This window comes from Larus michahellis, chromosome 1 (assembly GCF_964199755.1).
Source record: "Larus michahellis chromosome 1, bLarMic1.1, whole genome shotgun sequence".
NCBI lineage: Eukaryota > Metazoa > Chordata > Aves > Charadriiformes > Laridae > Larus > Larus michahellis.
The window spans coordinates 207,401,843-207,426,918 of NC_133896.1; the positions used below are offsets into that span (position 1 = coordinate 207,401,843).

General features: G+C 40.7%; 2 protein-coding genes across 9 annotated transcripts in view; both read right to left on the bottom strand.

Annotated features, from left to right (window-relative positions):
- The window catches only part of YAP1 (Yes1 associated transcriptional regulator), a 91,180-nt gene extending 88,933 nt beyond the window's left edge, over positions 1–2,247 (bottom strand). For 7 of the 8 annotated variants that reach the window (XM_074570885.1, XM_074570869.1, XM_074570875.1 and 4 more), the window contains exon 1: positions 1,650–2,118. In XM_074570885.1, coding sequence (XP_074426986.1) covers positions 1,650–1,970 — 321 coding nt within the window. In that variant the 5' untranslated portion in view covers positions 1,971–2,118. Of the gene's footprint in view, positions 1–1,649 lie in introns of all 8 variants that reach the window. The other variant, XM_074570895.1, reaches the window with a different exon arrangement.
- A 731-nt stretch (positions 2,248–2,978) lies between these two features.
- On the bottom strand, positions 2,979–24,577 carry CFAP300 (cilia and flagella associated protein 300). The gene is made up of 7 exons (XM_074572973.1): positions 24,445–24,577; positions 23,893–23,974; positions 22,165–22,237; positions 16,304–16,470; positions 13,921–14,093; positions 7,667–7,733; positions 2,979–3,373 (listed from the first exon to the last, which is right to left on the bottom strand). The coding sequence occupies exons 1-7, from the start codon at positions 24,552–24,554 to the stop codon at positions 3,236–3,238; spliced, it is 810 nt and encodes a 269-aa protein (XP_074429074.1). The 5' UTR covers positions 24,555–24,577; the 3' UTR covers positions 2,979–3,235.
- Between the last annotated feature and the right edge of the window lie 499 nt (positions 24,578–25,076).

A 25,076-nucleotide genomic window follows, 5' to 3' on the forward strand; every position in this document is an offset into this window, starting at 1 on the left:
ACACAAGCGAGATAACGCTAAGCTTAAAAGTACAAGTTGCATGAACGTCACACACGTTAAGCGCATTTCAAACATGATAGCTATTTAACCGCAGATACTGCGTTTAACAGGACACAGCACCAAGTGTTAGCTGGATGTATCCCAGTTCACAGGGGTGCACAGCGGAACTGCGATAAGATTTGCACGGCCATACGTAATAACCCAGTTCCTCGCTGGATTTCAGTACGTTATTAAAGGTCTGCAAGCCAGAAGCCAGCAGAACTACAGAAGCAGCTCAGCCCCACCCCTTTCTATTTTCTTTTCAGTCTTGCAAAATGAAGGCCAGACTGATTTTTTCGAGTATTTGGAAAATGAATTAACTCCTAGGTTGAGAGGGTCTGTGCCAAGGTTCAGCCTGGAGTAAACCTCCGAGGCCAAGTTATAAATCCTTCAAAACAGAAGTTTAATAATGGAAATGTTGACAGACCCTTAACAACAAGGGTACCAGGCACCAGTACACAGAGCGAGTTTCACTCCTACTGGCTGCACAGATAAAAGTGACAATTGCCAATAATAAAACCTCTTTTACAGCTTAGCAACAAAGTTCATTACTTAATAAAACACTCAGGGTCGGCACAGCCTCCTTCCAAAAAAAGTTGGGAGCAGCAGCCTAAACATTAACTTTCCGTCGTATTCGCACCGGCGCTTCGCTTTGGCACAAAAGTCACCCTGCTCCGAGACCAAACGCTGCCGGAGGCCCAGGGCCGGCCCTGCCCCGCATCCCCCCCGCCCCGGGCCGGCCCTGATCCGCATTCCCCCCCCTCCCCGGGCCCAGCCCCGCATCCCCCCGCCCCATCCCCGGGCCCAGCCCCGCATCCCCCCGCCCCATCCCCGGGCCGGCCCTGCCCCTCATCCCCCCCTTCTCCCCGGCCCCAGCCCCGCATCCCCCGGCCCCGGGAGGTCCCGCCTCGCACCGGCCCTGCCCCCGCTGCCCGGCGGACCCCCGGCGCCCTCAGAGCCGGAGGGCGGCTCGGGAATTAACTTCTGGAGACAGACTCTGTGTGTGTGTGTGGGGGGGGGGGGGGGGGGGGGGTCATCCCACAGCCCAGCGCAGCGATGAAATGGTGGAAGAGCTACATCCATGTTGTTTGATGCGGGGGGGTAGAGTTTGGCACAACCTCGTTACCCCCCTCAGCACACGGGATGAGACCCCAAAGCGAAATCCGCCCGGTTTTCACCTAAGTTTTTTTGAGCCCCCACCACCACCCCGGCCCCGGCGAGGCCGAGCGAGCGGCCGCGGGTCCCGCCGCGGAGCGGATGTGGAGACCAAGGCCCCGCCGGGGACCGGGCCGGAGCCAACGGCCGCCGCGGCGCCGGCTCCCCCTCAGCGCCCCGGGGCGAGGAGCCACGCAGCGCCCGCCCCCGGGGGAAGCGGGGGGGAGGGGGGGGCGGAGGAGGGGAAGGAAGCCATCGAGCACCCTGGCCGGGCGCCCCCCGCCCCGCTCAGCCCCGCGGAGGGCGGATTCCCGCCCCGGCCCCTTCCCCCACACGCCTCCCCCGGGAGGAGCTCGACGGCGGCGGGGAGGGAGGAATGGGGGAGCGCCGGGCCGGGCCGCCCCCCGCCTCCCCCACTCCCGGGCCGGGCCGCCCCCCGCCCTCTCCCCCCTCACCTGGCGGGAGTGGGCCTTGGGCTCGGGCGGCTTGAAGAAGGAGTCGGGCAGTTTCCGAAGCCGCATGGGCAGCGTGTGGGGCACGTTGGCGCCCTTGGGGTTCATCACGGCGTTGAACAGCGCCTCCAAGTCGGTCTCCGAGTCGCCCCGCACATGGACGATCTGGTGCCCCGCCGGAGGGGGCCCCGCACCGGGGGGCTGTGCCGCGCCGGCCGGGGCCCCCGACACGGAGCCCGGGGGCTGCGGCGGCGGCGGCTGCTGCGAGGCCGGGGGCTGCGTCGCCTGCTGCGGCTGCTGGGGTTGAGGCTGCCCGGGATCCATGGCTCCGTCGGGACCCCCCGGCGCTTCCCTGGCGGGGCTCGGCGGCTCAGAGCCCGGATTCCCAGCCCCGCATGCCCCGCTCCCCGGGCCGCGGCTCGTCCTGCTGTCGCCGGTGCTTCTCGCCCCTCGGCGGGGAAACCGACCCGGCCGCAGCAACTGGCAAAACAACTCTGACCGTGCGGCGCTTCCCCGAGCCCGGCCCAGCCCGGCCGGCGCCTCTGTCCCGGCGGCGGAAACTAACTCACACAACACTCCAAACAAAAGTTCGCAGTTACGCCCGCCCGAATCACTCTCCGCCGCCGGCCCCGCCCCTCCTGAGCCCGCCCGCACCGTATCCGACACAGGCAGCCTGCGCCGCGCAGCTCTCCTGCCTGCGCCCGCCCGCACCGCCTCCCGCTCCAGGGGCGCCCGGGGGGGGCGCTGCGCGACCCCCCCGGCCCAACACCGCGCGCGGCCCGCAGTCGCCTCACGCCTCGGTTCGCCGCCCCCCCTCCCCCCGCTACTCCTTTGCTCGCCCGCCCGCCCTCAGCCGCAACGGAGCGGTGTCGCCAACCAGAACTTTTATTTTTCCCTCCCGAACTTGTATCCCAACTTCCAGGCGGCCGCGGGGCCGGGGGGGTGGCTGCGCTCCCCCCTCTCCCCCGCCGGGCAGCGGCTGGGCCCCTCCCGCCCGCGGGGCCTGGGGTGGCTTGGCCTGGGACCCCCTTGGGGCGCCGTTAGGGCAGCTGCCGGGCGGAGGCCGTGGGGCCCGGCCCTTCCCGGGGCCAGCAGGAGGCCGGGCCTGGCCCGCCGGCCCTCGGCCCCCGCCTCACCTGGCGGTGTCGGGGCGGCCGCGGCCTGCGGGGCTGGGGACGAGGGGCGATGGAGGGGAAAGCCGGAGGTCGGTCGGTGCAGGCTGGGGCGCCTGACGCACTTTTTTCCCCATCCCGCAGAGAGTTCACTGAGTCCAGAGCCTCCCCTGGCATTTACACGTCGTGGATCTGAAAAGCTGGTTCATAACGAGACATTCGGAGAAATACCTTTTATTAGATAAAACGGGTGAGGGAAGGGGGGGACAAAACTGCCAAGATAAGAGATTCAAGAAGCGTGCCTTTTAAATACAGAAGAACTTTTTAAAAAAACACCCAGAAATATGTACGTGAGCGTGGAGCCATGCGGAGGCTGTCATGGAGGTGCACCTTCCTCACAAGAAATCTCGGCAGCTTCTGCCTGAATCAGTGCCATGAGGAGGCCGCCCCGGTGATAAAGTCGGAGGATGGCCAAGTTTATAACGAGCTGGTAGATACACTTGTGCCAAAACAGTGGTACAGAACGTGGACGTGTCGCCTGCAGGGATCCACGGTCAAGTAGGCAAAAGTCTGCTGGTGGCTTTGGCTGGAAGGGTAACACAGGCCATGGGCATCCTGAGAAGAAATAAAATCAAACAACCAGTATTAGTGACAGCACGGATACCCATGAAAGAATTCATAAAAAACTGAGCAAAATGTATCATTTTGTTCCAGTTGTAACAATTTATTTCATGGCAAAAGATAGAATAGATACACCATAGTTTATTTAAGCAGTGTTACGTCTCGGTGAGGATCCTGATGCCACAAAACGCACCAGTTCTGTCGGAATAGTTCCAATAACCTTGAGGTAAATGGAATATTAATATAAAATGTAAAATTAACCATGTAAGCGTGTGTTTACACAATTAGAGCCTAAAATACAGATGATTAAACATACAATGGTTCGATCATGTTTCATTTGAAACAGAAAAAAATTAGGGATTATATTTATCAGTAATTCTTTTTCACTTAACATTTGCTAATGCATCTGTTCAGTTTCAAATATTTGCATTTAAGGAAAACCCTCCTTACAGCTCTCGTTAACAACTTCGAACTGTTAGCGAAAACATGTTGTGTGCCGGTCCTCAGAAGGGGTTTGAAGGGAGTGCAGGCACCGAGCTCCAAAATCCTCATTCTGGAAACACAGGTTCAGGTGACAGCCAGCTCCAGAACCGGGCTCTGCCATTAACGCCCTCCCTCTGCCCGCTTCAAGAAAAGCTTCAGCGCTGATGAGGCGGCACAGCCTGACACGCGCTTCGAATCCAGCGGGGATCCAGAAACCAGGTGGCGGGATTTTTGGAGGGTTGATTTTTTTTAATTCATTTAGTCTAATAATTGAACATCTAAAAGATAACAAATATTTAGCTGACACCTCCTTTCCTTTCAATCACAGTACAGTTTCCTCCTGCTCCCGAACACCTTTATACAAGAGTTGAAGAGATGTAGGTTCTGTTCCACTTTTTTGCCCGAAGGAAATTGCTATATTGCATTTTTTGTCAATTTTCTCCAAGAAAATTTTAAACTCCTGGACTACAGACTATTCCAGATTAGAGGCACATCTCTCACATTCCTTTGTTGAAGCTGTCTTCCTTTGCACAAAATAATCCACCTCTTTTTGGACCAAGAAAATATGAAAACTGTAACCTCCCTCAGTGGTTAGGGCAGTCAGCTTAGAAGGAAAAAGTCTGGGTTGTGAATTTTATCCAGTAGCTGTTACTGGCATCCCATTTTCTCTCCTGTTATTTCAAACAGGAGGAACTATATCCTCTTTGGATACTATGTGTTCTGGTGTCTTCTTTTGGTGCACTATTCCAAACCATAAATCTTAAATTAAGATAAGCACCACCATAAAAGCATTGTTTAAGACAGGTAGACATTTGATAATGTTTATTCACAGCATTTTCCAATGGTAGTCAAATGCCACAAGCTAAAAATAGCATTCTATTTTTAAGCAACGCAGCATACAAGCTCCATAGCTCCAATTTTAAGAAGCCTAGCCCTCTCTGTGTGGTTTTGAGGTATGCATGTGTATCAAACACTGGATTCTCAATAGCAGTAAGGAGAGCAAGCTTTAAGATTTTACAGTACGTGGCATCACAATGCCTTTGGAGTTTGATCCAAAGATAACCTAAACTCATGCACGAAACCAAAGAAAAGCAAGAGAAGACCAGCATCAAGATGTGATTGCTAGTTAAACTTTTTTCCCATTGCTACTGAAGATCCCATTCCTGCAGTCCTTATGGAACTGACCAATGTCAGTTGAGGTTTTGACTGTTTAAAGGCAGCATTGGCACACTAAAAATTTGTTCAACAATTCAAGAAGAAAAGTTAAGTTTTGGTGATGAGGGATTTCAAGAAACTCCAGAATATACCAAACCTGGTACCAGGAAAATAATAAATAAAATTTAATTAAATTAAAAGGGATCTTAAATTTATTTTAATTAGTAAAAGAGGTCATAAAAACCCTGAAATACTTGAGCATAAAGCCTCTGGAATTTACACAGACTTGCTCTGGTTTTTAGAGCAACAGGGTGCACGGACACGAATTCAGAATCATACCAATTCCATCTGCAGTGTGGACTTCGGTTCAGACGTGCAGGGGGTGTAACGATTGATTTACTGATGTTAGAGTAGGATCATTTTATTTTTTCCTTGTAGGAACGCACATAATCAGCTGATGATTTAAGAGTACATATGCATAGCATAATACAGAAATAAAGATACCACTGAACATCTCTCAGAACTGCATCATTTAATAAACAATTTTTTTAGAAATACTTTTTGAATAAACTGTGCATTACACAGATGTCTGACACTGCCACGATTCAGGTTCAGGTAAAGAAAGTTCTAAAATGCCAGTTGGCATCCAAATACTTCAGCTGTAACAATGTTTCATTATGTGCAAGCCCCAAAGCTCTCACGGGTATTTGTGATGCCCAGGTGTATGGAGTTTTGGTGCTGAACAGATATACAGATGTGTATAACTACACCTTAATGCCTTGAAATATTTACATCTCTAATAGTGTGCTTTTTTAGATATTGTTTCCAAAATAAGGGCTTCTTAGCCACAGCTTAAAAACCAATGGATGGTGTCAGTATGGTGTTACATAAAGTTCTTAATTCCTGATTCCATTTGTACTTGTGGAAATATACAAGTATATTTATTTGTCCACTTACTAATACAGCTTGAAGAAATGTGTGTTCTTCTAACTTCTCAGATGCTCTTCAAGTCACTTTTACCAGAACAGCTCTTTTTTTCACTTATATCAGGCTAAGAGAGTATGTCCATTTCTTTCAGATATAAACCAAGAAAACATGGCTTAAAAATTGTCAGCTCAACGTTAAGATTATAATAACACACTCTATGGTTATTTACCACACGAGCTCAGAAACTAAATCTACTGCAGAAATGTAGTTATCTCCTTGAGAGAAACTTTTCGTCACAAGCACAAGACATTTGTGCTCCAGTAGGAGCCCTTCCTGTAATTTCCAAGTAGAGTTCAAAGAGTTTTGATCCACATAGCTACCAAACGATCTAGACAGACACGTTTAAGGCTTTCTCTATTCCAAGAGAAAATTCTTCAGGATGTTCTTTAATGGAATCCAGAATTTAGGAATTCTCCTTCACTTCACAAATTTTCAGAATGTGCAGTAAAGCCCAATATCCCCCCAAAGCTACAGGGAGGATAGCCTGCTCTGTATTTACACTGGATTTTCTTTCATCCATCCACTTTTTTTTTGTTTTCAAAAGGTTGACAAGTTTTGTCTTTTTTTTTTTTAAATACTAATGATATTTAACGTATGGCAAAGACAGTTAGGGGAACTCTTAAATATCATGCATCTACCGAAACACAGAAATGTGCAAAGTTCACATCAATACACTTGATTCGGAGATGGGGAGGACCCAGTAATAACAGTAGAACATCAAGTTAACAGGGTTTTTCTTTTTTATTTTATTTGTATTACAGTCCACAGTCTAGTAGAAGGCTGCATTTTGATACACCCATAAAGCGCTTATTTTCAAAAACCTTCCAAAAGCCTTTTATGAATCACACATAGTACTTAAAAGATGATGATCCACAGATGAACAGCTGGGCTATTGGCAGCTTACAGGGAAGCTTGTGCAGTCTGAAATGACATCAGCTAGTTCTTTTGAAAGTGGGTACATTATCTGACATTTAATTATTACATATTCTGGTTACTCAAGAAGAATTTGGAGTAGTTCATCCTACTATAACAATTAAATGACAGATATGCTGAATCTAGTAAACATGCAGCCAGTTCTCAAACTTATCTTGATGGTAAATGTATGATTTTGCAAGAGAAACAGATAGGAATGAGACTTGACAAGGGAGGGGAAAAGAGGTGAGCAGTCATCTCACCACCCCAACTTTCTGCGTACTAAACTTGCAGTCTTCACAGAAAATAGATGCAATACAAGCTATTTGGAAAGCTCTAGCAACGTTTCTAAAACCAGAACTATACAAAGTCAAGAGTGGATTCTTAATCCTTAACTGCTATCTCAAGTAGATCTAAAAGCAGAATTACTCAGACCTAAAGATATGTTTTTTTCATAAACTAGTTTCTGGATGACTATTATGACTTCAAGTGTAATCCAGTAAACCTATTTTTAGTGAGCTACCAAATAAAACTTTAGTTGGTCATTGTTGATGAAGAGTCAGTAAAGAGGACAAGAAAGCAGGGTGAGATCAGGAAAAGAGTTCATGAATACAAAATGACAACAACTATGGAAAAATAAACCCTTAAAAATGGAATATTATGCTTTCTTTGTGTAAACGTCAATTCATTATTTTCATGTTATACATGTGACGTCCAGTATAATCTTGTACTAAAATTATTAATACTTACATATGCGGACACTCTGAAGACTGTAGAAATAATACGTATATCTTTTGTTTCAGGATCCTTTTGAACACTGAAATACAGGGGAATAATACATACTTAATACATACAGTAAGCACTGATTATTAGAATCCTTCACTTAAAAAATAAATTTTTAACATATGCACTGTGTTCTCACTCAAATTTGACCAAGTTCAAATTAGTAGTTAAACTTCAACTCATGTCACATTGACTATGAAAAGCTATGTTGACCGTTGTTAGAGAACACGGATATTATGACATTTTACTGAAAGCTATTGAACGTATCTAGTCATCTGAGTTAGTTTCACTGTTTTCAGCTACTAAATCACAGCAATATTACCCAGGCCTAGATGACTCCAATATAAAGTTTGCATTTTGACACCTATGAAAAGTTATTCAGCTAAACATTTAATAAAAATCTTTTCACATATTCTTTGAGAAAAAAACCACTTGCAAAGTGAACTGCATCGTAATGCAGACTACAAGAGGTAGCAGCCGTACTGGTGAAGAAATGCAGACTTTAGCTCATTTTTAATTAATATATGGTTATAATTTAGCTTCATTTTTTATCCTTTGAAATGATGTATATACAGACAGCTATGCAGCTTAGGATGGTATTGGGTCTGAATTTGTATATTTCTAGACTTATGTTTGTTGTGAGGGGTGCCATTTATTCCATCACAATTATTAATAACACTAAGATATTATTGCAAAGCATGTCTACATATTTTAAACTTAAATGTTTTTAAATATGTCATTTTTCCTCAGATCTGCTTGAAGTGATGCTTACATTCCTTCGTTAATTAGATTATGTAACTTCTATTAATTTATGTAATTTTACAGATTCCTATTTACATTAACTCCCTATGGAGTTGTTGAGTCTTATAAATTCCATACTTACACAGTTCCAAGAAATGCATAGCTCAAAACCTGCCTTGTCACAAACAGGTTCAGTTCCTGGGAAAGGTCCCAATACAGCTAAGTCACTAGAGGATGTGTGTTAAACACAGCCTAGTTGTACACTGCACCAGCTCCAAGCTGTCTGTGACAGCAGCCCTCTGTTACCACTGCTTTCACAAAGCTTCTTTTTATAAGAACAAACAAACCCTAAATCAACACACATCATCTTTGTTGATTCAATCTCTCCAGCTAATAAAAGAAATTGACTCTCCGATGAGCTGATTTCATCTGTAATGACACAGTCATGTATGAATTAAGCTTATACAGTGAAGCTGATCTTTCCTGTGGTGAGTCAGTAAGGAGGCTTTCTCAGAATTTTTTGTTGCAACTGACTTGTTGATATACTCAACAGTGGATTAAAAAGGCATTGCTGAAACTGGTACTGGCCTCAGTTGTCTGCTTTACCACCCCTCTAGAGATTACTGCCTTCCCAGCAGGGACAGCTCAACTGGTTCATGACTCAGCTTCTGAACCACTGCAGTTTACAGACCGGCATATTAAGATAAACTTAACACGGATGTCAGTTTATGCTAATGTACCAGGCTGTAAACTACAGCAGTTCGGGAACTGTTCAACCATCTCCGCTGAAAGAGTGACAACTTTCAGAACAAGGTGTAGAGGGTCAGTGGGGTTAGCGCTTTCTACCATACATCACCACCCCCAAAAGCTACAGTTGTATTTAAGTTACTCTGGCTTCACATTCTTGTGTCTGAAAACAATGCTTTCAATTTCTGCTTTCTTAATTTTTATGTTATATATATCTAGGATATGAAAGTAAGGGGTGACAGAGAATAAGTCTTCCTATTTATTATTCTGCTGCCTTGAGACATTTTCCCCTTGTGGTTAGCTTCCTGTAAGTCATTTTTCAGACGGATTGTATATTTCTAGAACTTTGGTTAATTTTTAAGGCAAAATAATATATCTGCCAAAATCAGATGAGATTCTTCCCTTGCTTACTTGAAAGAAACCAGAAGGTTGCCTTTGACAAGCTCGTTTGCTCTATTTCTTTTCTTTTTTTTTTCCTAAAAAGGTTTTAGAAAAAAATACCTTGTCTTCTGAAGAGGATAGTATTTCCTTAAAAATAGTCTTAATATCCTCTTTGTTCTTTCAAATTGTTAACTTCTAAACTATTCATTGAATATGGTCGTTCCTTCATCACTTTAATGTGAGTCTATTGTCTTTTTATGAAGAGCAAACTTCCTCATCATCTCGCAATTCACTTCGGGTTGTATTTATATCCTAACCTTACAGTCAATATTTTATTACGATTTCCAAACATTAAATGAACAACTCAATGCTTTCACATAAATTCATTTGTTATGGGGGAAAGGGCATAGAGGTGGCATGGAAGGAAGGAGAAGAGAACAATAAACACAAGATACTACAGCAGCTGTCACCACAGAGAGACACTGTCAGATAAATCAGGGGTTAAGTACAGAAGGCAAGATTTATCAATAAAGATTCATAGATTATATTTTAGCTAACAAGTTTTTGTCATGTAAATGTATGCGTTAACTAAACCAAAAATACTACGAGAAGCATTTTGAAAATATTTACGTTACACAGGATATGACACTTAACACTAAAACTTTGCATGGATTTAACTGGTCACAGACTAATTACTGGTGGATTAGTAACAGACAACAAGTTGTGCATTAATTCATTAGGAAGTAATTATTGCTCTTTTTACAAAGGAGAAAATGTCTGCCATTTAATAGTTGTATTTGGAAGTCCCTAGCTGTGCTTGTAAAATAGAGTGGCTAATTTCAAAAGATTATTGCATTCTTACATAATAAAGCAATATACATGGAAACACTTCAATAAAATGAAATCTCAAACCTTTTGGCACTATTTTGAACACTAATGCCTTAGAGTTAGAACTCAGGAAAGGCCAGAAGAAAGGCTGTAAGAAAAAGAAGTGGGGAAAAGCTCATAATAGGTCTGTCATTCCCAGTACTAGAGACGCTTTTGTGGAACTCTTCATGCCAAGGCTCTTTTCCATAAGAAAAACTGTTACAGGACCAAACAGTGGTGGTTTATGCCTCTATAAGCATATAATGATTAGACTAAATTCATCTGTGGGGGCCAATTTTTCAATGTACATCAGCTAGCAGCTAATAATTATTGTGCTATCAATTTGTTTTTCACCAAGCCTTCTGAGCCCTTAAGACATAAAACTTAAAGCTTAAGAAGAGTACAGTTTACAGAATTTTTTAGTACCACAAAAAGTTTTTATATCACTTTTCAAAGAGTAGAACATTTCCAATGCAATGGCAATCCAGGATGAAAAGAAGCAGTCAAGAAAAGAAGAATTTAAAGAATAGTTGGTTTTCAACAGGAATTTGAAGGTGAACTGTTTTGTAAACATAATTTAATAGGCCACTACTCTCCTTAGCAATTGTTTACTGAAAATAAGAGGCCGTAAGAAAGTAATTTTCATTGCTTTATTTTCTGGTGTAATTTGTGCAAAAATGATCTAAGTAACAGTGCACAGCATGGACTAGCAATTAGAAATCCAGTCAAGACTGTGGCATGGATGTCCCTCTGCAGAGCTGTATCGCTTATCCTTTCACTGGCCTTTTCTCTTACGAAGGTGGTAACAAAACAGCAACATCATTTTGGATAAACTGGGGGCAGGGGGAAATGAGACAAAGCAGGAGACAATCATGATTGGGAAAGGAAAGTCTGAAATGTCAAGATCAAAAGCTTTTCTCATGGGACCAACAGAGAACTTAATATCATTGGAGCAAGATAAAACATTTAGTTGTGAGATTTCTTTTGCAACTGCTAGCCAGGTCCAATGGCAGTGAGAAACAAGCAGACATTTGTAGGCACAGAAATGGAGACACAAGGTAAATAAATAGTGAAGATCAGTTATGTCACATGAACTGTGTAGATGTACTTCAAAACTTTGGAGGATAGAAAGCAAGCTGCCAACTGGAAAGAAAAAAAGAAACAAATAAAAACTAAACCAAAAGCAAACACCCAAACACCAAAAAAAAGTGGATCTTCAATGGTTTTCTCTTGATATTGCATAAAGGACGGAAGTAGCACTCCAGAGAAAAATCACAGAAATACAGAAAGGGCCAATAGGGAACAGGTTGAGGGTATAGGAAAAGCAAACCTTGAAAGAGGGATGAAATTGTAGGGAAGATTTTGGCAGACGCTTTTTTTTAGGTAACAAGAACTACTTGACATCCTTATTGAATTTTACATCAGGAAAAGGAAAATGAAGGGGAAAAGGTTTAAGGAGATAGAAAGGTAAAGGAAAGGAGTGGCTTTGAACAAAACTTGAGCATGCGTAGCAGCAAACAACTGAAAAGCAAAGGGAAGCAAGAAAGTGAAGGAACTGATTGGATTTGCGCTTTGTCCTAGGTCAATTCAGCAACACAAGAGCAGAAAGAGCTGTAGTCAATGCAAAGTCAACTAAGGCCAAGGATTAGAGTAACACACAGCTTGTTTCAAGTGTCGAGTGAACCATTTGAAAGAAAAGGGAGGGTAGAGCTGAAGCACTGATGGATCCTTTTAAGTCATATTCTGTATTTCTGAAGAACCCACTTGATTTCCATCTATGTATGATATGAAAATATCAAAACTAATCACACTAATAAGAAAGCTCTGGTGACTAATCACAGTATTCAAATTAATACATGCAGCAATCTAAGTTCGTTATTTCTAAAAAATCTTGGAATATTGATAATGCTCAATTTCTCTGTTTCATTGGTTTCACTAAAAGTATGAACTGTTTTGCTACTTTAATAATTTATTTTAGATGACCCGGGAAACAGCACATAACTAAATCAACTTGTACCCTGAAAAGTATTGACCATTAGAAAATCTGAAAGCTGCTTAGAAGTTATTAAAGATGTCTAAGCTTCTTTGGTTAAGTACTACAAAAAATTCCCCAAACCAACAAATATTTTGTTTTAAATATTTTGTTTGGACACAGCAATCTATACACAAGTGCCACAGAAGTAAAGAAATATTCAGGTGATTAAGAATCACTGGGTCTAATCCTTTCATTTTATCTTTGTTCAGACATACACATTTTACTCTTATGTTTATCCAAAGACATTTTAAGAACAGATTTAATGACGAATACACCTTACACGATCTTTTTCCTAATATGCTTGTGTATAATCTTAAAATAGGAGATGAAATAACCATTGGTCATCACACCATTCCAAATAGAGTGAGAACGAAGAAAAATATCAATTCCTACTTTAAGTGATTTGAAGCCCTTGTAGTGTACATTGTAGTTGCATTACTTAGTATCCACATTATCAGAGTTCTTGTAGTATCTCTCATTTTAGTTTTCCACTGTGCAAGTTGATATTGTTCTTTATAGTATCCCACAAATACTTAATTATAAGTGGCAAAGTATAATATAATATAAAATTTTAGTAATATCATTGATGATCTTTATATTCCCATTAGTTTAGCTATGAATGAGTCTGCGTAACTGATAAGTACATTCCATTGCCCACTAATCAGGAAATAAGAAATTTTGTCAATCAGAGAAGTCAGCATATGGATGTATCAAAACAGGCCAAAAAATTGCCCTTTTTTTTCTGAATTTGAACCTCTGATCGATCACCTCTAATCTCAAGGAAAAAAAAAAAACAAATTCCAAACAATTCCGTATACCAGATCTAGTAAAAATGTGTATGCTAACATGCTAACAGCATGTGTCACGCTAACAGCCAGATTCTATCACCGTTAGCTTTACGCTGCGATAAGTGTATTTATAGAATTAAGAATGCCAAAATCTAACTGTATTTAAAAAAAATAAAAATCACCTGGAATAAAATATATACAGAACTACAAATTTCAGCTGAAGTATTTCAATTTTTAAATCCTAAGCCAAAAGCAGCTTGAAAGTAGTCCAAGACTATACATCCAAGACTTAGCTGTTGATATTTTATCAAAGATAGTGGGCACACAATCTGCTTCCAGTGCCACACCATGTTTTCAGCAGACAATTACAGAAACAAAAATCTTTAAAATGGGAGTGAATTACAAAGTATCAATGTCCATATATGTAATATAACAAAAGTTTTTATGTGGGACAGATGCCATTAAAATTGCATATATTTTGCCATTGAACTCCTACCATTGTTATACAGTATTTTGATAGGTGAAGTCAAATAAGCTTGTAGATTGATTAACTAACAGCCCCATTTTTGAAGCAGTAATGCACAGTAAATTTACACAAATCAACACAAAGTATCTATGCACAGCGCATACATATAAAATTGCATAAAACAGAAAATGCTTACCTCACCAAGTCTTTATATAAAGCTTTTGTAGTTTCTAAGTATGGGCCAACTACATCTTCAAACTGGCAAAGAGTTCCTCCAATGCAAAGATGCTTAAAAAGACAGAAGAGAAATTCTTTGCGATCCAATTGACTGAATAAGTCATAATGGTCTGAATCTTCCAGAAGCAAAACCTTGTGGAACAGGAAAATAACAAAGTTTATAAACAATGGAACTACTTTGCTGTATTTCATACAGAGTTTACATCCATATAAAATACATGAACTAGGGATGGAAATAAAGTACTTCTCTCTCAATCTTTCCTCCAATGATGCAATTATGTTCAAAATTTATAGATAGAATATAAAGCAGAATCACTGTCAGATTTGTGCCCACAAGATATAAGGGAAGATTTTTCAAGAGTCTTGTTATTCACTGGTTAATTGCTCATCGTGCTAATGAAACAATAATCTGAAAAAAACCCAGCTATATTTGGTATGTCAATCACAGCCAATTAGTTTGTCTTCGGCACCTTTGCCTACGTTTGCTTTTTTACTCTAAGTTTACACACTTATCTCACATTTGTAAAGGAATCCTAAGGATGTCCCAGAGGACATCATTCAAATTCACATCATTCTTTACTGCAGACTCTAGCGAGTCTTTATCTGCAGCCTGGGTAAACCAGACATGCTGTCCAGCTGCCTCCATGCCTCTCACCTGCCTTTTGCTGCAATATTATGTGAACACAGAGGACTTGCTAGATTAGTCCCAACACTGCCCACTGTAAGGGTGGACAGGAATTGTAACTGAGTATGGCTACAAGACATTTGAGTCACACCAGCCAAACTGCAGATGTCAACTCAGGCAAACTGGTTAAAGCTAGACATGAACTTAACACTCTCTGGTCCTCTTCATAATATCACTACACAACCTGAGTAACAAAGGGTCAGGGCAGCAACTGTTGTTGATGGTCACCTCATATGTATCCCAACCCCCTTCTTGGTTGAAGCAAGAGACGATGTGACAGGTGGGAAAGAAACATGGAGTTTTGCAGATGAAGGCCACCCTCTGACATCAGGAGATAGACAGTTTGCTGCCCCCTACAGTCTACCGTCCTGGGGCGTGGACTAATTTCATCTGAAGCTTTGACGTCGTTCCTGAAAGACTTTAACTCTTAATTCTTTCTGCCATCTTAGGTCTTATGAGTAGGAATCATGTTCCTTTCAAACAAACGTGAATCCTTCAACTTGCAACTTGCAGACACACACATCCCTTCCAAGGGAAGGAAAATGGAAAGAAACTCAAACTCCAATCATTTATTTTAAATAAACTTTCCTATACCCAGTATACTTAATTTTCAGAAAACATTTCACACATACCCAACTTAGAAATAAATACATAGTATTTTGAACTGCTAGGCTACAAACCGCATCTGAAATTCAAAGCTGAGCTTGAGTTCTCTCCTTTTCCCAGAACTTCACAAGACAGACCAGTATTTCAGGCCACATCCTGTAACCAGTGTCACTGGTTCAAATATCCTTCAAAGGATTTGGCAAGTGCAAATGAGTGCAACTCTATAATTATTAAGTACTTATGATGATTATATATACAAGGAAGAGCAAAATCCAGTTCTCCCACACTATGCCTTGCTAATGCTAAACAAACATAAGTAAAAAAAAATTGTTTTAGCTTATGACGTCAAAAGAAACACTTACAGTGAAGACATATGTTGATTAAGAAGGTGCCACTGTTAGAGAGAGATCCTTTTTCAGAATAATCTGCTCTTTAACAACTCCACTGGAGTGTAACAAACAGGTTTTACCTTGCAGGCCTGTTCAGGAGCTATATTTAGTCCTTTTCCAGTGTTAACACTGAAAAATAATTTCCCTTTTCACAGTTTCCTCTCCTTTGTTTCAATGAAAATATACAAAGATCCTTAAATGCCTTCAGATATGATACGGTCAGCATTCCCAGCCAGGAGTGCTTCAGGATGTAGCTATTGAGTACGTTCAGTTTCACCAGCTACCTGGAAGGTTGTGTGAACCTGCAGCTCTGGGTATCATGGTACCTTTCCATTGGCACCATTTGTTTTCCCCTCCTAGGCAAATGAGTAGCTGCATTTCCCCCCCAACCAAGCACAGACTACTTGAGATAAGGGTGTGTAGAAGAAGGTTGTGCCTTTTTCTCGCACCTAAAAAGGAAAGAAGGCCCACCTGGAAAACAGCCAGTGCTTTCACACATTCAGGCACTGCAGTGCCTCAATTGGTTCTATCCCATGGCTATTGATGCCCATTTTTACCACAGAAAGTATGTATTGTCAGAAAAAAAAATACTGAAAAATGTGTCCTTACGGTACCTAATAGAGTATGAAAAATTATAAGAAATTATTCATTGCTATACTGACCTTCCTTAATTCATCGGAGATGAGAATATCATCGTAATAGTCATCATAACATTTCACAATATGTCCAGTTTCTCTGACAACTCCTTCAGAGTACAGCCGATCAAAAAATGACATAGAAATCTGTGTACAGGGCACCAGTGTAGCTTCGATTTTTGTCACTTTGGAACCTGAAATACATAGGAAGGCTTCACTCCAAGTCTCTTGCAATAAAGAAAATAGGAGAATTTCCATGTACTAATTTGTAATTTGATACAGCGTGGAAATAATCACCTTCTCTAAATGGCTGTGTGTGGCATATTCTTTAAAAAAAATACAGACCACATAAGTATGACACAATCACACAGTCCCTCAAAAAACAAAGAAAGCTAAGAAAGAAACAAGCGTAAAGAAAACATTAAATTCATCTGAATACTACCCTCCATTAAGGCTCATGTGTGTGCTCCCCCTGTTGGTAATACTATGAGCCAAAACAAGTAATAGATGAAATACCACGTGAAACTCAACATCGCCTTAGATCACACCCTTAGAAAATCGTAATCCACAGCTTAAGCCTTGAAGAATCTGAGGACAAATACCAAACTTGGCATGATGAAGTACAAAAGCCAATAGCTGCTAACAGCACCCCACAAAGTAAAAACCAAAATGAACACAGCCCTGATGAATTTTTGGTTTGTTAAGTATTATATCTGAACTTTTTGAAAATTTATTTTGTAGCTACTGTAAGCTTTACGAACCAGCAATTTCAGAAGATGAAAAAGGTACTATCAGCACTTCCTGTATGAATCTGGAGTACTAAATGTAATCATTAAGTGCAGAGTACATTCTTCTAGAAATTTTCCATTTTCTGTGCTTGCAAGTCATTGGAGGCTTGATCCTGTTACTCCTAGACATCTAGTGCCATTTGAGATGCCCTACAGTATTTTACTTAATGAGGTATCAGTCCATAACGACACATATCTTTTCTATATACAGTGTTACATCTACAATCTGTATGTGTGGCGTTGGATAACTTAGGGCACATCAAATAGCATTAGAGTCCATGTTTAAGAAGCTTTGGACTCAATTCAGTTCCATCAGCTCTCTACGGTCCAAGTGTTGAGACCAAATGATAGAACTTATTCTCTACTCATCTCCAAGTCCCCCTGAACCCCCTCAAAATGTTTCTGGAACAGGAGAGGGGAGGAACGCACAAGTTAGCATAAGCACGAGCGAGCACACAACACAAGGGCAATGTGTCTTGGCAGAGATAATATTCACAGCATTCCAGCTTTCTATGACTTTACTCATATGTTTTCCCCTCTGGAGGCTCCCTTGACTGGTCAACAGCATCACAGTATCAAAGGCTTTTGACCGTACAATTAAAGATAAAATTAAGTGGTGTCCTGACAAACTGACCTAAAGGATCACTAAAGACTAGTACTTAGGAAATGCACAAATTTCATTCTAGATGACAGTATTTCATGAACAGAAACATGCCAAAAAGGGATGTATGAACCATGACGCTTCTAAGAGCACCTATTATTTCATGCTGATCCTAATCTTTGCAAGCATAGCACAACCTAAAATTTCTCTTGCCTCCACACTTCCAAAAAGTTCTTGGGATGTCTCCCGTATGTTATTACATGGAGGTTAAGTAGGACTGGCATTTTGTTATCTAAAACCAGGTAAACTATACCACCTACCCAATCAACTCTAAGAAAAAAATTAGAGAATTTACAAGTTGATGGCTTGAAAATGTGTCTACTTAAGCTAAAAATAATGGCATGAAATTTTATAATTATTTTATTGGGCCAATGTGATGTAAACAAAATGAGCTATAGAGAAAAGCTTGGCATTTAATTGCTTGGCTTCACATCTACAGATATGGTTATGAAAACCATATCTTTATTAACCATTTATTTATTAAAGAAAAAAGGTTTGGACATTCTCCTAATGTCCACATAGTGACTATCAAAAAATAATCAAATTATGTAACCAAAATCACAAGTCAGGAGAAACAAGACTTACAGCTTTACAACTTAAGAAAAAAAACAAACACTGATTTTTGATTATTTATTTATGCTCCCTCCCTCACCCTCACCTCCAGACTCCTCTAACTTCTAATTCTCCAGCTTCCTTTAGAAGGGATAGACTTTTTATTTTATGAGATATTTAATAAGAGCTAAATCAGCCTCTAACATAGAACTTATTTTCTAAAGACCTATGAATCAAAAACTGAATCAAGACTAATAATAATCAGATGTTAAATGACTTGAGGAAAAAAAGACACATCTTACATTTTCCCAGTTATTGAGCTTGAAGTATAAGAAACAGAGCTATTTATAGGCCTTCAAATTGTTAGGATTTTATCAGGGGAGGGGGAAGAAAGGAGACACACTTCTGCTTTGAAACAAGATGTTATGAAAAATCTCATCAGGAAAAAAAAATCAAGAGCTTTGTAATCTATTCAGTAGTTCAGAAAATCAAACTACAAATGGAAAAGTTTAAATATACTGGAAGCTCCTATTCTCCATTTGAGAGGTGAGATTTGAAATTGGAGATTCAGAATTTCCTGGAAAAGAGTGACCAGTTTTAATAACACTGTAAAAGTGAGCAATAAAATAGGAAGAAGAAATGCCTTGACAAATCTGCAAGTGGAAAACAAAGAGCTGAGAAGTACTGAAGTAGATTAAGCTTCTTATAACAGCTAGCTCTGGAATATATATAAAGCACTGCCAATATACTTTTAAATGAACACATTGCATATCTAGTATGGGGCAGATAAACCCCAGATTAGGTATATTTAGAATTCCTCCAAAGTTTAAGAAAGATTTTTACCTCAGGGAAACATCTACAGAACAGTTTATATAGAACATACATAATGCAAGTTCAGTGCTCTGTACTAAAAAGACGGTATTTCAAAAGTAAAAGGTGCAGGTTGATGATTTATAGGTTCAAATGACATCTAAAATTTTTGCAAATGATAACCTATAACAGTAGTCTAAAAAATTGCTTCCAGATTTTAAAACGCCATTTCAAAGACAGCAATCATTAAAGCTTCAAGTACACATGGCAACTCAAGAATCTTTCTTAGGCAAATACTTAATTTCTATTTACACAAAAAGACAGTAACCGTATCCCTTTGAAGATAACTTTTCAAGTGTTAATTGAGCTTAAGCAGATACAGTCCTGCCTCCCCAAGACTGTTGACAGGTGCAAGGCCAGTAATATGTCCAAGGAAAAACTACTATTTAGTTTTCATTGCAGCTATTTAAAAACACAAGACTCAAGACATAACATGGTATGCATCAAATTTGTTCCTTTTGATGCTTCTATTTTAGAAATACGAGAGTAACAGATGAAGGCGGGGCTTAATGCACATGACAGAACTATCAGGTGCTCTGCCATGCAGCCAGGAAGAGGGAAGAAAAAATCCCTCCTACAACAGGCAAAAAAGTGTCATGTGAGAACAGGTGATTAAGTATATGTCCGATCAGATGAAACAGACTAGAGAATATCCTTGTGTATTGTTTACCTAAAATGTTATCTTTCAACTAATATTAAAGCTGAAGTCCTTGAGACAATGTACTACTGTGGGGTTCTACCAGGAATCCCAACACGTCAGGGACCTGGGGAGAGAGGTACATGTTGCATTCCTTGGGGACACCATGTTTTATGGCACCTTTTGATCTAACAGATAGAGACTGAGGATGTTATGGTCTGATAATATTAAGGTGAGGATGAAAAGCAGTCAAGAGAAGAAAAAAATGAGATTAGACACAGGGAAAAAAAAAAGAAGTAAAGAACTTTTAGAAACAGATTTTAGGAAAAGGAGATAGACAAATAACAGAGAAGAGGAGGTAGAGATAAATATGAAAGTGAAACCACGCCCACTGAATTAAAAAGAAAAATAAATTCTTAGTGAGAAGGTAAAAGGGGGAACACAGCCTGGAAAAAGACAAAAGGATTATGAAAACAAAGAAGCTCATAAAGTAAATATAATATTGATGTTTTATATAATGTTGACATCTTTCTGTGGGTCATAAATAAATACTTCCTGCCCAAGCTCACGTCAGGGAGAAGGGAGTTTTTTAAGAACCTATCTAAACCCCACTTATGTTATGCATCCAAAATATCTCCCCCCTGTAAAAAAACCCTAACATTTTTGTTTGCAAGGAATAAATACAGTATTTGAATCGATCTAGATTATGTAATTTTTCTTCCTATTTTCTAAAAAGCAAAATAAGCCTATTTCCAGTATTTTCTTTCAAGAACAGGAACTTGTTTTTAAAAAAGTTGCTCCACAGTGATAAGTAAATGATATATCTGGATTAATATATTGACATGTCTGAAGAAGAAAATACTAGAAGATGATTTTTCACCTCCTCCCACTCAAAGCTAATTCTTACTATATTTTCAAAAAATGCACATGAAGACTAAGGAAAGAAAAATGTGCCAACATTCCTCACCAAAAATAGGCAAAGAATGGGAAGATGAAATTTTAAGGGCAAATGGGGTATACCAGCTGTTCAGGATTTAGAAAGGGAACCCTTCCAGTCCTCAGAACAAAATGTATTACTTCTGTGTTGAGGAAGAGTGAGCGGAATCAGGAGTTAAGCCGGGATACTTGGCAAGTGACCCTCTGCTCTTAAACACGAGGTATGTAACCTACTGACCTTCGCTACAGGGACTGGCAAGTCACAGGCTAGACATACAGCCTAAAAAAATTCTTGCCTAAAGCAGGAAAAGGTTTACCCACGGTTTGAAATATATTTATTTTCTTTTTGCTTGCCAGAGTCAAAAAGAGGTACCTGAAGGGGAATTTGAGATATTTTTTGCATCTCATATATTTCAATTGCTTTAACAGCCGGATACAGTATTTGGAAAATGGATTTTGCTGACAAAAAGGTGGCAATGTCTAGTGTCATTGTATATCGTGGGGAAAACCTATGCCAATTCCAGAGAGCTGAAATGGAAAAGTTAGAAAATTCCCACAGCTCCATTAAATATTTACACACAGTAAAATATTTGCAGACAAACCAAAAGAACTGAGGACTTCCCAGTACCCCCTTTTAAAATATTCCTATTAAGGAAAACCACTTTGGTGATATCAGAGTTCACATTATGCCTAAAATCCCATTACATTATCACATGCAATTTCCAGGAAATTTTGTGTGTCATTTACATAACCAAAAATACAATTTCAAAGTGGTGCCATAAAATGGGCTATTTGCTTCTGGTCTTTCTCCTTTAGTGTCTCATCTCCATCTACAGACGTAATCAAGTGTTATAAGCAGTTAATGGTATGGCAACAAACTAGAAGCCAACCTTATGTCATGATTGCAACTAAAGCAACCTATCACATGGCTCTCTTTCTGCGCCCAGATCACGTTTGTTGTGCAGATAACATATTCCCACAAGCTCGGGGCTTTGCTCTATCTAATCTTCCGCTCTCTCAACTTTAATTTGTAACAGAGCAATAATCTCAGATTTGTCCTAAGTAAGGTGGTTGCATCTACAGAAGAGTGTCTTTCTCCAAATATTATCTGGATAACGTAGAACAATAATTCCACAGTTAGGGCAGTTGATTATGTCTGGATACAAGATCAGGTCAAGGATGTTACCGACCACTTAAAACCACTTCTGGTAGCTTAGTTTATGGATCGATACAGGGGTTAAGGAAAAAAGAAGTGTAAAATGTGACAATTCAGTAACAAACTAGGTAAGAATCTTTTCTTATTATTTAGTAAAAGAAGTTATTCTTTAAGATATTTCAACCAGGTGAAGATACACATATATCAACTGTCATTATTACAAAATGGTAAATGAGAGGAAAATAGTTACAGACTTTTTTATTTAAGATTAATTTATTCTAAATTTACCCAATGTAGTCCATTGTCCTGAAGCTGAGAGCAACTTTAAACTGGAGTTCACATTTTGATCATTAAAAAACGCCTATAATATTCAAATAAGAGAATACAAATTAATGAAATGAAACATAAAATCATCATTTATAGTGCCTTGGACACTTTCAAAGCAAATTATAAGGATCCAGTTAGTAAATAGATTCTGTATGATCTTTCAGTTTGGATACTAAATATCATACCACCAAATACATGTTTATGCAGTATTAATGTTTTACAGTAAAGCACTTTTAGTCCAAGAACACACAAAAAGGTTGTATGAAATCCTTGGAGGTACAGAAAATGGAAGAAGAGATGAAACAATTCTATCATCTCTGCATACAATGTTGTTGAAGTAAAAAAGGAATGCTAAGTACGATTGTACAGTTTACATTTTGTAAATAAATTCGAGGCTTGGAGAAGTGTAGATACACACAAAAAATATCAAAAAGATACAGAAGACATCCATAAGTTATCAAAGGGATGGAGAAGATGTTTTTTAACTGATTTATCAGTTAAAAAAAGGAGACATGCATAGTAATGTTGGTAACTGACAAGTTAAATGATAGATAAGCCAATTAAGAAACCTCATACTTATGTATATGCATACAAGCAGAGCGAATAATCATTGATGAAGCTGCTAAGAAAATGATGGATTTTTCACACTCTGCATCACCAAATCTCTTTACCACCTCTCTGGGATACAGCGAGATCAGACTATAAAATGTAATGGTCCCTTTGTTCTCAAATAATTCACAGCTACTCAGAGTTCATAATTTCATAATGATATTTTTACATTTTTAATTCAAAGGAGACAAGCATTGAGAAGGTAAATGCATATTTTGTAAAATTCAAACATTTGAAATGTTTATCAGTGGGAGATGAGATATTGGTGTATTTCTGTGTGAATTGCTTTAAAATAGAATCACAGAATCACAGAATCTTCATGGTTGGAAAGGACCCTTAAGATCATCGAGTCCAACCAGACAACCAATACAAAGAGTCTGAACTCTTTATCCAGGATAACAATATAAAATAGGCATACAACAAATCAAAGAGTTGTTTTTAAAACAACAAATGTAAAAACCACACTGTTTTTAAAACCACAGATTATTATTTTTTTTCTGTCTGCAAACAGATGAACAGATTTGATGTTGCAGACCACAAAAGTGGAGGCCATAAAATCAACAAAAGACTCAAGTCTCAAAAAGCTAAGAGCCCAAAATCACAGTATAAAGCAATGGTATCCAATACATTTTTAAATCTTGTATTTTCAGATATATGGTGCCTATGCATGTCTAATTGCACAGTGTATTTACTGTGACAAAACAGTAATAGCTGTGAGCAAGTGTACCAACTGCATGTACACTGTTTAAAGTCTTCCCCTGGGTGGACTTCCCAACACGAAATACGGTGGCCAAGATCAGCATCCAGTTCCGATTCCCATTCTTGGGAATCTTGAATGACTAAATTGCTCCCTCTTAAAACAGAGTAACATTAGTACAGACTAAAATATTTTTACTGGACAATACAGTTAACCCACAAAGTAAGATTTGTGCACCACACCTAAATCACTGACTTTCAAGGAGACAGTGATATGGCAAATAGCATGTTAACACTGCTACAATGTTTGCCATTAAGCAGTTTTCCAATAGATATAATTCCCTGCAAAAAAGTCAACTTAAAATATGAAGGATTTAAAGCTACCATAACAAATTCATCCTTTTGATAGGGCTTAAACTGCTGGTCAAAACTGAACGCTTGTGCTGTGATCCTGCCTTGCATGGACCTGAAATGGAAAAATTAGATGAAATATTCTGCAGACATACTAGGCACTTACTCACTTTGCAAATTTGCCTAGGTACACTACATAAAGTCCTATTCTGACCAATAAGTATAGTTTATTTTTTTCTTTTTCTCTTTTTCATTCTCACTTATAACCACCTCCGTGGAGAGGGGGTGGGGGGAGCACGACGGCTGCTGAAGCAGCACCAAAGCAACGCTGCGACGCTGAGGCGGATCCTGGCTAACTCTGGAAGGCAAAGATAAACGCCTTTGCTCCTCAGAACAAGCCTTTTAAGTGCCTGAAAAACACTGAGGAGACTTCCAGTTAAGGGGGAGGGGGGAAGAGAGACCGGGACCCGCCGCCACTTCAGAGCGGGAGCGCTGAGGGCGCGGTGGCGGCCCCGGCCCTGAGCACCGCCCGCCCCTTCCCCTCCCTCCCACCGTCCCCAGCGAGGCGGCCTCTCCCCCTCCCACCATTTGAGGAGCCGTTCCCCGATGTCCCTGTCCTCCAGGGAGGGGAAAGCTTTCTGGGGCAAGCAGCGGAAAGCGAAGCCGGCCGCGCAGCGCCGATCCCCGGCGGACATCTTCCAGCGCCGGCGGCGGCGGCGGCGGCTGGGCGGTTGCCGTGGAAACGGCGGTGCGCGGCCGGCGCGCTCCCGCCGCCGGGCCCGGCCCCGCTCACAAGCGTTCCGCTGCTACGGCGGTCCCCTTTCTGACAGGATTTCTTTGTTTTTTACCCACAAAATCCTCTAATGGAACACCATCCTTCTCCCCCCTCCCCTCTGCTCCTGTCTGTGCACCGGGAAAACTTTCAGGCTTGCCAAAGGAGGGCCTAGCAGGCCGCACGCAAAGGCAGGGACTACCATTGCTGGCTTAATCAACACCACCCCCAATAACGCAATGTCAAACCAATTGTGAAAAGCCCAAAGTTATGAATTGTGAAGCTGTAATGAATCAGCACTGCTTCTTGCTTCCCAGGGTGTTGAGGCGTTTGGGAATAGCGAGGCCATACTTTCAAGCTCTTCCCAGTGGAGAATTTAAGGAAAGTACATCATTAGTGAAGGATGTTATTTCTAGAAGTCCAGTAAAGCAAGAGACACCTTGCA

Bases quoted from the DNA above. Each gene is read 5' to 3' on its own strand.
- CFAP300 (XM_074572973.1), bottom strand. From the start codon at position 24,554: ATGTCCGCCGGGGATCGGCGCTGCGCGGCCGGCTTCGCTTTCCGCTGC. The intron at 16,471-22,164 runs GTAAATTTAGAA...TATGTATTTCAG, and splicing joins AGGACAATGGACTACATTGG to GTTCCAAAGTGACAAAAATC. The intron at 14,094-16,303 runs GTCAGTATAGCA...CTGTTCCACAAG, and splicing joins TCTCCGATGAATTAAGGAAG to GTTTTGCTTCTGGAAGATTC.